This window comes from Danio rerio, chromosome 21, assembly GCF_049306965.1.
Source record: "Danio rerio strain Tuebingen ecotype United States chromosome 21, GRCz12tu, whole genome shotgun sequence".
Classification (NCBI taxonomy): domain Eukaryota; kingdom Metazoa; phylum Chordata; class Actinopteri; order Cypriniformes; family Danionidae; genus Danio; species Danio rerio.
The window spans coordinates 40,433,798-40,448,158 of NC_133196.1; the positions used below are offsets into that span (position 1 = coordinate 40,433,798).

Below are 14,361 nucleotides of genomic sequence, written 5' to 3' on the forward strand. Positions count from 1 at the left end.
CCAGGAGATAGAAAAGCAACAGTAACTCAAATAACAACTCGTTACAACCATGGTATGCAGAAGAGCATCTCGAAACGCACAACACGTCCAACCTTGAGGCGGATGGGCTACAGCAGCAGAAGACCACACTGGGTGCCACTCGCCCACTCCTGTCAGCTAAGAACAGGAAACTGAGGCTACAATTCACACAGGCTCACCAAAATTGGACAATAGAAGATTGGACAAACATTGAGGGGTCTGATGAGTCTCGATTTTAGCTGCGACATTCGGATGGTAGGGTAAGAATTTAGTGTCAACAATGCATGGATCCATACTGCCTTGGATGAATAGTTCAAGCTGGTAGTGGTGGTGTAATGGTGTGGGGGATATTTTCTTGGCACACTTTAGGCCCATTAGTACCAATTGAGCATTGTGTCAACACCACACTTGCCGCAAAACCACACACGTACTCAAATGTCCACAATCACCAGATCTTAATCCTATAGTGCACCTTTGGGATGTGGTGAAATGGGAGATTTACATCTTGGTCTGCAGCAGCTGCTTGATGCTATCATGTCAATATGGACTAAAATCTCTAAAGAATATTTCCAGTCTCATGTTGAATCTATGCCACAAAGGATTAGGGCAGTTCTGAGGGAAAAGGGGGTCCAACCCAGTACTAGTAAGGTGTACCTAACAATATATATATATATATATATATATATATATATATATATATATATATATATATATATATATATATATATATATATATATATATATATACATATAATTTTTTATTTATTTATCTTTTTAGGATGTACACAGTCTTTTGTATGTGTTTACTCTAAATATATGATTAACTATGTAAATTTCATATTGTTAGCTGGTTGCATGGTTATTTATTAATTTAACAGTTTTTTAACATCATATGTACAGTATAGTACAATACTGTTCCATTCTTCCTATATTTTAGCATGTTCTGTATTATTTAAAATGTTATATCTTTATTGTTATTTTCCTACATTTTTAAGTAAATCACCATTTTACAGTATGTGTACATATATTTGAGAGCACCTTTAGAAGTCACAGTGAGAAGTTGAAACAACCCGAGAAGATAGTTGATGTAAAGTTCATAGGCATCACTTAACCAAACACTCACAACCGCATCATAAACTTGACCATAAACAAACACAACCAACAAGCGTATTCTGACACAACCGTGCCACTTCAAATGCTTTGTTCTACAAACAGTTAAAAAGGAGGAGCGATCATGTCAGTTTGTTTGGAAAGCCGTTATCCACAATTTGATACACAGAGTCCTCGTGAAGCAGCAGCTCATCGCGCGCGGAGCGCCAGTGTGGGTGTTTCATGACGCGCGCGCGTCAATTACAGGTGTCCATTAACCATCGCGCGCATCACGACCCTCGAGGAATTACGCGGAACACCAAACGCTTTCTGTTCATCCAGGTAAACATTAGTCAAGACACTCAAGAACACACTCATTTAGAGTCTGCTTATACCATCATGTGCCACTGACAACTACGGCAACTTTATTTGGACGGAGTCACGTCCCGTCTATTGAAATGGTGTCACGCGTCTGAAAATGAACTCATCGTGACTGGAAGACGCTTGACATGTAAGTACGAGCCTAAAGGAATATGTATGTGTTTCTGTTTGGATGTAAGCTGTAATAGGTATTGTGATAATGAGAGTATAGGATACGTTTAATAAAAGCACAGTAATTATTTTTATGCCCTTGAATGTTGTTGTTGTGTATGCTCTTCGTAATATACAGAAAATGTGTGTTTTTTGTCTGTCACTGCCTATTGCGCACATTTTTTCACAAGCATCACCCACCTGCAAGACTGCACATCATCACTGCTACAATAAACGTCGATTATTTATACTAGAATCATATTGTTTACTTATTTAAAGCGATGATGTTTGGTTTCCAAGCATTGGGAATAAACAATTCTGTAGGCTGATTACAGAAAAAAAGCACATTCCTCTTTTGCTTTATAAAAACTGTTGTATTTTATCTTGATTATTTATTGAAAATTTTTTAAGATAAAAAAAAACATTTCAGTATACAGAATTAGCATGTGGTTTTCATATCAAACATAGTATTATGCAATGCATTGCATCAATGACATTGTGTTGTTAATAGGGGGCATCACTGAGGTTAGGCAGAGTCACATTTTTTCCTCAGTAAAGTAACAGGTGATGACATCCTTCTCCTCATTCATAGAGCTTGTGTTTAGCCCTCATGTTGTCTTAGAATTTTGTATACACCGTTTGACCGTTGGGTCAAAATTACCCGCCCTCACTAAACCTCTAAAGCAAATCAATTTAATTTCAATCTTTAAATCTATTTTGCATAAAGAATCAACCTCATCTTCATCACAAATTAAATATCTAGGTTTTTCCTTATCATCAGTGTGGAGTTTTGGTCAATGTTTAGTCAGAGGACAGCATTAGTTTTCAATGAAGTGTAGGGTATATTTTCTAAAGGTGCTAAAGGCACCTGCATAAGTGTAAAAGTCTTTAGCAAGGACAGTATTCACAACAGCTAAAGCAGAGGATTCTTATTGTGTATGTTTGGGGTCAGTGTGTTTTGTAGTGGGCATGTGTGTGCCAGTAGTTGTTATGGTGTAAAACATTGTTTTATTGATTGACCTTTAGGACAACTGTTCAGGGTTCATATGGTCATAGAAAACATGGAAAAGTCATGGAATTTTGACATGGCATTTTCCAAGCCTGAAAGGTTTTCGAAAACCAGAAAATCCCACAAAGGTTTGGAAAAGTCATGAAAACTAGTTTAACAAATATCTGTATACTTGAATTAGAGCTGCGCGATATTGGAAAAATCTGACATCATGGTGTTTTGTATTTCTGTGATTTATATTGCGATGTGAACTTTTTCACCAGGTGATTTAACAGGTTTATTTGGATTGATTTTGGGGATATTGTAGAGGAGTGAATCTCGAATAATATTTAATAAATAAATTGCTAGCATAGATAAATAAAATATATTAAAGATATAAGTGAATTATAGTTTTCAGGTATTCACTATTCAGGTACAGATATTGAATAAGCAACACTACATAGTCTTCAAGTATACTATTTAATCTTTATTAAAGTTATAAAAAACAGATGTTTTAAAATGTGAAATATGGAAATGCAACACAATCACAGGACTTAAAGGGACAGTTCACTCAAAGATTAAAACGCACTTACTATTTACTCACACTTGACTTCTTTCAATACTATAGGAGTTATTAAATTATATTATGTTTGTGTTCAATAAAAAAAAAAAAAAACTCAGAAATGTTTGAAACAAGTAAAGGGTGTAATGAAAATGGCAAGTCATTTTTGGGTGAACTATCTCTTTAAAAATGCATACAGATGATAAACTTTTATTCCATTATGATTAAACCCTATATTAAACAATAATCCCAACATAGCATATCCTGCGTTGTGATTATTGCGGATGCACACATTGCGATATCGATGATGAAACGATATATTGTGCATATCAGTGGAGTGTAAGCATGATCAAAATCAATTTTACATAGATATAAAAACAAATTTAGGCAAAATAGATTGTTGCGTGTTCTATGATATGCTGTTATAAATTTGAACGTCTTTGTTTTTCTTATTATTTACCCTGTATATGTAGACATTGCATGAAACATTACGTCATGAAAATGTACTTGAAAGTTCTAGAAAAGTCATGGAATATTAGTAGTAAAAATGTGTGTATGAACCCTGACTGTTGTACTAGGGTTGCATGGAAAATATGACATTACGATATTTTGTTTTGTTGCGATATATATAGTGATATCAATATATTTTTATCAGATGATTTAACAGCTCTTTTTGTAAAGATTTCACCCTTTTAGATGGACTGGGATGTTCAAGTCTTCTATGCAATGCATCTGCATAAACTATAATAAATTTGAAGCATGTAAATACAACAGAGCCAAAAGAAAAGTTAAATAAACAGTGCTTTACGGTTTTCTGGGGTGTCAAACAGTATTTAAGTAGAGAAATTAACAATAAAATGTATTATTGTCATTATTGCTATTATAAAAAATAGGTTTAATAATATCTTTATCTTTAAATCTTTAATAAACAACCTAATCCTGTGATATAACTATTGCAGATACACACATTGTGATGTCAATGCTCAAGCAATATATTGTTTAGCCCTATGTTATACCATAAATCTGTATAGCCTTCATGAAAACATAAAATTATACTTTTTTTTTTTGTAATGTTGGGGTCTTTTTAAAGAAAAAAAGATTAACAAAACATGGTTTAGAGTTGTTGTTCTGCTGTTAAAATGGTCATTTTTGACCTGTACATCAGCAGGAGGGTTAATAGAGTTCTCTGACAATTCTTCTATTCTGAATCACTATCAAGGTAGTTAGGTATGTATGTTAAACAAAACCGAACAAATCAAAAAAGCAACCCCATCGCAGAAAACATTTCAGAATCAAATATTATGTATTGACTTATATTGGCAGGGATGTTACTTCAGTGTGAAACAGCTCTTTTAGTTCCTGCAGTTAATCTATAGGTTGTGTCCTCAAAGCATGACATAACTGTAGACGTTTTAAAGGCAGTGTTTAGATGACAACATTCAGAACGAACGCCAAAAAGAAAATGCCAGAGATGATGCAGAACAAAGATAAATCGTCTTTCTGAAGGTCACCAAGATCTGGATTGAGGCTTGAGAGATGTGAATGTGTGTAGGAAATAAAGTGTTTACTAGATCAGTTCACAGTACAGCAGAACTGGTTATGTAAGTTGTCTTACTCTTAGTCATAAAACGGCATATTTATTTGCCGGCATTCGAGAGCTGTGATTAACTGGCAAAAGAGGTGCAATGTTGAAAACCATCATTAATGTTCAAGCAGTCTCAAAATACATAAGTGTGTGAAAACTTGAGCGGTTGACACTGTTTCCTTACGATGTTTCTGAAAAACTGTACTCCCTCACTCTCAATGTACGAAACTGATACTTACCCCCTAAAGTCATTGAGCGAGCTGTGCTTGAACAGCTGAGGTTAATTATAAAACTGGCCATTGTGTGAGAAATATTAAGGCTCTGTGTTTTGAAAATATAACAAGTTCATAACTTATGACGGTTGCCCCCTTCTATGTTCTTTCCCTTTGTTGAGCAGCGTGACTGCTGATGTCCTCTGGAGATCTAAAGAGCCCTGATCTGCTCAGCGGAGGATCACAACACAGGAGGAGACCTAGGCACTGTGAGACGTTAGCATTCCCTCATCGCACCAGCTGTCAGGAAAAGAGCATCTGCAGATATTCATCTTATTGTGAAAGAGTCCCTGGCGGACCTTTAGGAAGTGCCTCTTCAGTTTCACTTTTGCAATATATTGGACATTTTGTGCAATCAGGTCACTTTCATTACCTCTGGTCGGTGGGAAAGTTTAAAAAAATGAGCTCTTGGAGAGACTCTTAATGGTTTTATATGGCAAGATTCATAGAAATATGATAGCTATGGTCTGTTCATGTGCTCTGAGACTTGGTGCATGAACTCAACGTAAATCAGCAGGATTCCTGTAGACTTTAAACTTCCAACTGGATCCTGGAGGGCCCAAACTTCATCAAGGTGGTCATCATGGTGATGTCGCAGGGCACCTACACATTTTTGGCATGCTTTGCCGGCTTCTGGCTGATCTGGGCTCTCATTGTCATGCTTTGCTGCTTTTGCAGCTTTGCCCAGCGTAAGCTAAAGCGCAGGCGCGAAGAGAGGCTGAGGGAGCAGTGCCTGCGGGCATTGGAGATGGAGCCTCTGGAGTGCACCAGTGGAGGATATCCTCCAAGAGAGCCCCCTCAGTTCTGCCCACCACTTCAAATGTTGTCTCCTCAGCTGCCTGTAACACACACTCTTCCTCAGGCAAACTGGACCGTCCCTGAAGGTAGGATGTTTAAACAAGTTTAGTCATCCAGTGCAATTTAATCTGCAATCAGGGGTATGTGGAATACTGTAATTGTAGTGCAAGATGGCATAGTTGTTTCTACATTTATATTTGCAGAAGCCATCTGTCTATTTTCAAAAGACCATGCTTCAAAGATCCCTTAAAATCAGAATGTGAGTTTTTGGTTGTTAGACTTCTTTTTTTTTTTACAATCAAGCAATCTAAAAAAAGCTCCAGACCTTCGACAAATATTTGAAAGAGTCCATCTCCAACTACAGGTTAGTTGGAAATTCTATTTCATTGGGACATGAATGTGTCCTTTACCAGCTTTCAAAATTATTTTACTCTTTCTTTTCATTTGTACTTATGAATATATGAAATCATATGGTTTTTATATTGGTTTTAGGGTTTTTTTTATACTAAATTTACCTTTCTTACTCTTATCTGTCTTAGTGGTTTTAAGCTACATCCAGCAACTCAGCCCAGTCCTTCAACCTGTCCTGGCTTAGTGCTCTATGCCTTGCATTCCTTTTTTTTAAATTTATGTACATTTACCCCTAATGCTAATGCTGTGTAGGATAGGTAAAGGGTTTTCAATCTTGTTCCTGGAGGTCCACTAGTGCTGTTTCTTAATATGCGTTCTTTTTGCGTCCTCCTGTTCTCGTGCAACGTCATCATCAGCTGCCAAAGTTCAGTTCAAGTACTTAAAACCGCAAGAACAGAGGATGCATGAAACCTCCCGGATGTGTTCTTGATATTGAGGATGCACTGATGCTGACTTGATCACTGAGCTCACTCTAGAAATCCCAGAACTCCCAGAAGAATTTTATATAGGTTTATTATTAAAGCTCAGAGATGTAACTTATTCACCTCAGGAGTTTCCCTAAAGGAAACAGTAAATATAAACATTACCATGGACATCTTAATAAAGGAATAAACACATTAAGGGTGTTTGTTTGCCGAAATTTGCATAAAAATCTATTTTATTTATATTGTGCAACGTATAATTATATAGTTTTTATGCACAGTATATATTTTGAAAAGGGGAAAAACAGTAAATTGTTGTATGAAGGCTGTAATGTTTAAATAATATTCTATTAAAAACATGTGAAGGTCATGTGACCATCAGGAAGAACGCAGCATCTCATTTCTCACAGGACGCGTTCTCTGTTCTCGCGGTCTCCTGAGTTCATTCTTCCGAGGACACCTGGCAAGACTGCTCTTCACAAGAACGCAAGTCCGTTCTTGGAATTGAGAAACAGCCAGTTTCTAGTGAATCTTAAGACCTTGACCAGCTGATTCAGATCTGCTTAATCAGGGAAGGTGCTTAGTTCTCCAAGACAGTTTGCACTCCTCTGTGCTTGATTGTATAGGAATCAAAGCACATTACAATCTACAAACCTAAAGGCTTTGTAAAGTTGCCCAGACAGAATCAAAATTTGTCTTGAGGAACAGTACATTTCAGCAGAATAATTATCTTAAATAGATATTTTCATACTCTGCTACACAAGCAACTCCTTTGTTACAGTACATGTTATTAATAAAATGATCATGATGTGATTCAACACTGTTTATCAAGCTGCAAAGACCGTTCATCTCTTAAGAGCTGTACCAGTGTAAACATGCACACCTCACACAATGTTGACAGCTCAGGCTACATTCTTTCATGTATGACATGGTAACAGTAAGACTTGTGTGGGTGTTGTGTAGGCAGACGAGTACAGCACTGAGCTAGCAGCAGCTAGAGCTGGGCTAATCATGTGCTTTGGCAGACAGGCAGACTGCCAGGGATGGTGGATCCCTGGGCATGGGTGAAGAATGTCCCTTTAAACCTGTGCCAAACCCACAGGATGGATGACCACACATTAAAACAGGGCCTGAGTAATAAGTCAGCTCATAAAAGAGCAAGAGTCAGAAAGAATTATACCCTTAAGGGGAATTCTGTATCACTTTACAACAACAAGCTTATTCCCTGTGATGCCGTGTGGACATGGGAAAATTGAGTCTTTGATATGATCTGTAATTGTAAAGAATTTCTCATGATTTATTGATTTATTTTTTTTATTTGGTCCCCAAGAGTGGCTTCAGCTAACTCAAGCTTGTTTTAGGTACAATGGCCTGATTAATTTCATGTTGTATTGCAAAACACGTTAATGAGCTGGGATATGTTTAAGCTTAAATACAGATTTAATTGTTTGGTTAGACATTACTGTGGATTGAGGGGTTAGAGGTAGAGACAACTGTGTAACATTACATGAAAGAATCTGTGGTCATGAAATTGTACCAGCTTTCAAATAAAACCTAAACAATACCAACAAAAATAAACAATTGAATTAAATTATGTGTAACAGCAATTGAATTGAATTTCCCAGAGATGGGTTGCAGCTGGAAGGGCATTCGTTGCGTAAAAACATGCTGGATAAGTTGGTGGTTCATTCCGCTGTGGCAACCCCAGATTAATAAAGGGACTAAGCTGAAAAGAAAATGAATAAATGAATAGCAATTGAATGATACAAGGAGAAAGTACTAAGTTACTGAAATGTAATTATCACAGCAAGAAGGTCTAAAGGCATGTGGTATAGGCGAATTGGATGAACTGGTCTTATTGGCTGTAATATATGAGTTTGTGTGAATGAGAGAGGGTATGGGTCTTTCCCAGTACTGCTGGAAGGGCATCCACTACATAAAACATATGACGACCCCTGATAAATCAGCGACTAAGCCAAAGGGAAATTAATGGAATAAACTGTAATGTAGATCACATTAATTTGAACACATTAAAAATACAAAGCATCATTTTACAAATTACATAATGTGTCGCTATACTCTTAACAACTGATGATCATACACAAACAGACTTTAGATCTCATGATAATACATGACACTGCATGACAAAAGAAAACCTGTTCAAACGGTGGTGACTGAATTACAGTCTGATACTTGAAAATTATTGTCGGTGGTCATAATACACTATAAAACTTTCTGTGTATTAATTGAACAAATCTGCAGACAGGCTCTGACTTTTAGAACACAGTGACTTCAAATCTGGACAAAGGTTGCATGGTAAATTTCAACCTTATATGTGTCACCGTGAACACCATTGAACAACGACCTAGAAGCCTGCAAGAATGTCCGACCCAGTTGCTATGGATTCTGGGACTTCTGTACATGTTTCTGCTCTGGGTTCTCTCTCTAATTATCACAAATTTGGGAAAGTTGGTTTTGGGCCCCCCAGTCTCCGCTGTGGGCGCCTTCGAGCCTCTTGTCTCTCTGTCCCCCTTTACACCATTTGCGACACCCCTGGCCCAACCTACTGTACATGAAAGCAACATTCTTGCCACCAAGGATACCCTAGCAATCTCCTTACAACCACCCAGTATGTTTTAGTAACTTGCAAACAGCCACTTAGTTTAGCACCACTCAAATTGTCTTCAAATTGGTTTTGCATTACAGTTCAGGAAACACTGCCTTGATTTGCTGCAATCATATATCTGAACACATGACAATTAGGAGGAATCTATAATTGAAGTTCTGCCCCAATGCACTGCTAGCCCTTAGGACTCAAAGGTTCCTCCTCATTTGTCTTTCATCTTCCATTCTAGCCAAAGCACAGATGATAGGGGGTGAAAACACTGCCTTGTCACATGCCAAATGCATTCTTATCTCCGACCTCAATGTGCTGGTTTATCACTTCCTCCACAGGAATAAAATCTATCCTTGCTTTCATCTAGGAACGAGAGGTGACCTTGAAGGAAATGATAAAAGCCTCAAATCTTCCACCCTCTCCTGATAAAATACATCAAGCCCTCATTTATGTTCTCTGATAACTTTATGCATACGTTGTTTACCTGATAAGCCCTGTGATTGCTTATGTTTAACGATGTCTGGGCTGACTTGGTAAAAGAAAGGATTGCAATATATTGGGGTCATAAAGCATTAGTGTGAAGGACTTTGCATGTCTTGCATGTTTGCAGTGTTACTCTTTCATAAACATTTTTTTTCTCAGCAGACACAGATGTCTTTGGAAAACCTCCTTGCTATGAAGAGGCTGTATTGATGGAGGACCCACCACCACCTTACAGTGAGGTTCTGGCTGACCCCAGAGGAGGAACTTATACCAAACCTGCATCAAGTTCCTCAAGGGAGCACCAGGAATCTGAGACCAGCAAGATGGCTCCTGTGACCGTATTTCCAGAATGTGGCTACTCTTCCCTCATACGTCTACCTTCAGCCAGACGCTGGGACTCTCTGGGGCACCTCCTGTCCAACATGGACCTCAATCACAACAACCTGCCGGTCGAGCCACAGGCCTCTGCAATTGCTACCATGCCTCGCGAGGGCCGGACTCACACAGACATAGGTTTGCGGGGGCTCCAAAGTCTGGATCAACACTATGGGTTGCCCACCGCTTTTCCCCTTTTGGGTCGAAGCACAGCAGTATGAGCCCACAAAAATAGACCTACTGACCACTTTCTAAAATGAACGCGCTGGATGCTGAGTCATATGTGGTCAGAAATGTCTGCCAGAGGCATTTTTGGGAGCAGAATCAGTTCAGGATGATTCAGCTTTGTTCAGGGGTTCATTTGCGGATCCATCATCCTTGCTTTTCTCTCCGTCCTCCTTGTTGCTCTCTGTGGCATCTCCGCCTGATGCAGAGCAGCAGCTATTATGTGAATGCTGTTGCCATGGCTCCCGGGAGCTGTCTGCAGCCCACCAACGCCTCGCCCCTCACATCCTCTCTTCTTCCTTTCTCATCTGCGGCTCACTGATATAATACAAATGACATTTCAAACCCTGTCTTTGTGAAACAGGGTAAAACACAGAAGTGCGACACAGAGAAATGACAGTGATTGGTCCGTACTGTAGCAACACAATGCTGCTCAGCTGTACAAAAATGTCATTTTACATTCTGGAAAACAATACCTGGCATAGCTTTCTGGATTTTGTTCCAGTTTCTTTCTTGGGAAGAAGTATGAACTTTGGGGGTGGCAAAGCTTCAAAGCAAACACAATTTTTCCTAAAAAGGAAGTTGCCTGAAGATTACATTTTTTTCAAACATGACCATAGTGTTCGATGGAGAAAGATGTCTCAACTTTTAATACATTAGAGATGATGCGGGTACACTGAAGAACTGCCTTTAAAGGTGCTTTCACACTTTTAGCACTTTTGGTCCGCACCCAGGTTCGTTTGACGTCAGAGTTCAGTATGTTTATCTAGTGTAAACAATGTCTTCTGAACTCGGGTGCGCACCCGAGAACCATACCTGAGTCCGCCTGAAAGAGGTGATCTGGGGTATTGTTTGCGCAAACTATGGTCCGGTTAACTTCTTATATGACTGCAATCGTATCAAATAATGGAAGTGAACCGCCAAATGTAAAACAAACAGACATTTTGTTTTTGGAAATGAAAATTGCGTTGATGTCAGAACCCAACATCAAGCCAACGCCAACGTCCAACATCTGATGATGTTACAGCTTGAAGTTGTGTGAATGTTACCACTATGACATCTATTAGATGTTTGATTTTGTTTGCCATACCTGCCGACTAAGTCAGTATTTAACGTCAACATGATGTTGGTTTAATAAGTTGGCTCGACATTGGATATTGGTCACTTTCCAAGACAACCTAAAATCAACAAAACATCAACGTCATTTTACATCATCATTGGATGTCAAAATAACATTCCAGATTGATGGTCCATCTGAAAGAGGTGGTCTGGGCTATTGTTTGCGCAAACTCTGGTCCGGTTAACTTCTGATATGAATGCAATCGTACCAAACAATGCAGGTGACATTAAAACAAGTATTAAATGAAGTAACTTTAAAACAAACTTTAGTTTTTATAACGTTCAATCATGTGTGTATGTCTGTGTTTCACGAACTGTACCTTGGTGACTAGCGGGACTGAACCAGGGCAAACACAATGATAATGTCTGCTTGTCTCCTCCAAAAATGTCTTCTGCAGACATCACATTATGTTCTGAATGTATTTGATATTTTTTAGCAGATAGACGAAAGCGGCTCTCTGTAAGTTAGCAAAACCAAAACATTTAATAAAACAAAACGACTGTGATGTTTCCATTTTGGCGCCTTTGCTTACATGGATGTAATCAAGCAACAGCTGTACACACAACAGCAGCTTGATGACGCAACCGCACTGGGGTTCAGAAGGAAAAAAGACAATGTGAACACAAACCAGCCGAGAAGGTGGCAAGGGGGGGACATTCGAACTTGGGTTCGGACCAGGCAATCGACCCAAGTGTGAAAGCACCCTAAAGGATCACTCTACTTATTTGAAAATAGGCTTGTTTTACAACTACCTTAGAGATAAACAGTTCACTTTTACTATTTTTGAATCTTGTGAGAGCCTTTTAGGTTAGCTTAGCATAAATAGTTGAATCAGACTAGACCAGGGATGGGCAAACTTGATTCTTGAGGGCCGGTGTCCCTGCAGAGTTTTGTTCCAACACTAGTCAAATACACCTGAACAAACTAATCAGTGTCTTCAAGATCACTTGAACTCTATAGGGAGGTCTGTTTGAATAGGGTTGGAGCTAAACTGTGCAGGACCGAGATTACCCACCCCTGGACTAGACTATTAGCATCTGAGTCAAAAATGAAAAATGAAGTTTTGATAATTTTTTAATTTAATGCTTGATTTCCTTGCACCTGCTGCAGCCATTGTACAACAACAATGTTCCTTGATTGTTACACTGGAAAGAGTGTAGTTCCTAGCTAAAACAGCTTTTGTTTTCAAGAGTTCACACTTACGCCCCATTCACACAGGGCGTCAGCGTCAACGCTTCCCATTCACTTTGAATGGGTGATGTCAGGCGTTGCCGAACTGCATTGTGGATCCGTCGGCGCCGCTTTAGAAGCGTTGCTCGCTGCAGAAGTTGGGACTGGCTCAACTTTTCAAGCGCCGACGGAAGCGCCAGCCAATCAGATCGCTGTATGCAAACACACCAGCTCAGACAGTGGCCTATTGCTGTATGAATTTCATTGGCTGACGCTTCTATGACAATCGCTTTAGCCCCAACTTTAGACACGCCTTCAGTCAAGCGTTGACGCTGAAGCCCCGTGTGAATGGGGCGTTAGCAGATGATTGATAATAAAGCGTGTTTGGCATGCTGTTCCGGGCAAGAACCCTGAGCTCAGGATATGCTTGATCTCGGGGCTTCCTCCCGTTTGAAAGTTTAGTGGGAAGTTTGAGCTCAGGTAAGTCTCGAAAACTCTCCTGCTTATGAACGTGCTGGGATATATCTGGCTAAGAGTTGTCTTAAGATGTTACTTTGGAGTAGTCAATTTACTTATGGTGTATGTCTTTGGACGGTGGGAAGAAACCGGAAAACCCTGGGAAAACTCACACAAGGATGGGAAGAACATGCAAACTACACACAGAAATGCCAACTGGCTCGGTGAGAGGTCAAACCAGTGGCGTTCTTGCTGTGAGGCAACAGTGCTAACCACTGGGCTGCCGTGCCACCCTATCAGGAGAAGGGAAGGAGTATGGGTGGAAGTGAGGATTCTTTAAGACGAAGATGACTGAAGTGGGGAAATTGGTTATTTATACTGAGTCAGTATTCATCTGATTGGTGCAATATACAGAGCTCATACGGTACCAGCCATGTTCAATCATAATCACGTGATCCTCTTGAAATTACTTTATGAATAAACCGCATTTATTTCCCTTCGGTTTTAGTACACAATGTACGGTAACTACCTAAGAATCAAGCTTTAAATAGGAAAAATATCAAAACTTTTTGGTCATTTTGAGTGAGATGCTAAATGTCTACTCTGATTCAAAGATCTATGCTAGGCTCAGCTAAAATTGCTCCAACCAGATTTAAAATGGTAAAATTCCGGGGGATTTGTTAAATGAGCCTATTTTCAAAAAAGTGGAGTGTTCCTTTAATTTCATGTCAAAAATACTAAAAATACTTGTCTTCTTTATGGATACAAGATGTCTGTATGGATAAGGATTTTTTTTTTAAATAATAATAAATCCATCCTCTTAAAGTGCTCCTCAGATTGATAGCACCTTGTTTGTGATGACCTGTGAATGGGATTTGTCAACATTTCATGCACACGTGGGATTTGCGGCAATTATTTAACAAATCACGTTCATATACTGGTGCTTCTCCGAGATCTCTTCTCCGACTGAACTGAATCTCTTTTTGCCAGGCAGTTTTTTTCTTCTTCTCATCATCAGTGTGGTGATTGCTACATTGTGAAAATGCTTGATTTATTTTTTTCCTTTTAATGCCATCATTTTATCATGTGTCTCCATGCCCTTAAACTATTCTACCTCAATCCATCTAATGGCGTGCCATTGTCAGCTTCACCACATATAACTCTGCTTTCATGCATGCGCTGAATGCTTTCAAATGACATTTGATTAAAATAAGCTCCATTTTGGAAATGTGAAAAAAG

At 39.0% G+C, this 14,361-nt stretch overlaps 1 protein-coding gene across 2 annotated transcripts; it reads left to right on the forward strand.

The window, feature by feature from the left end:
* The first annotated feature begins 1,288 nt into the window (after window positions 1–1,288).
* On the forward strand, window positions 1,289–13,950 carry prr7 (proline rich 7 (synaptic)). 2 transcript variants are annotated; one of them, XM_005173878.6, is made up of 3 exons: window positions 1,289–1,618; window positions 5,171–5,929; window positions 9,936–13,950. In XM_005173878.6, exons 2-3 carry the CDS (start codon window positions 5,629–5,631, stop codon window positions 10,370–10,372), a joined length of 738 nt encoding a protein of 245 aa, XP_005173935.1. In that variant the 5' UTR covers window positions 1,289–1,618; window positions 5,171–5,628; the 3' UTR covers window positions 10,373–13,950. The 2 variants fall into 2 exon arrangements, with proteins under 2 accessions (XP_005173935.1, XP_005173936.1); XM_005173879.6 differs by having other exon boundaries at window positions 9,939–13,950.
* Window positions 13,951–14,361: the final 411 nt, after the last annotated feature.

What these genes read in the sequence shown, in the direction of transcription:
- prr7 (XM_005173878.6), top strand. Translation starts at nt 5,629, where the DNA reads ATGGTGATGTCGCAGGGCACCTACACATTTTTGGCATGCTTTGCCGGC. An exon ending in AAACTGGACCGTCCCTGAAG is followed by an intron (nt 5,930 to 9,935) that starts GTAGGATGTTTA and finishes TTTTTTTCTCAG; the next exon opens with CAGACACAGATGTCTTTGGA.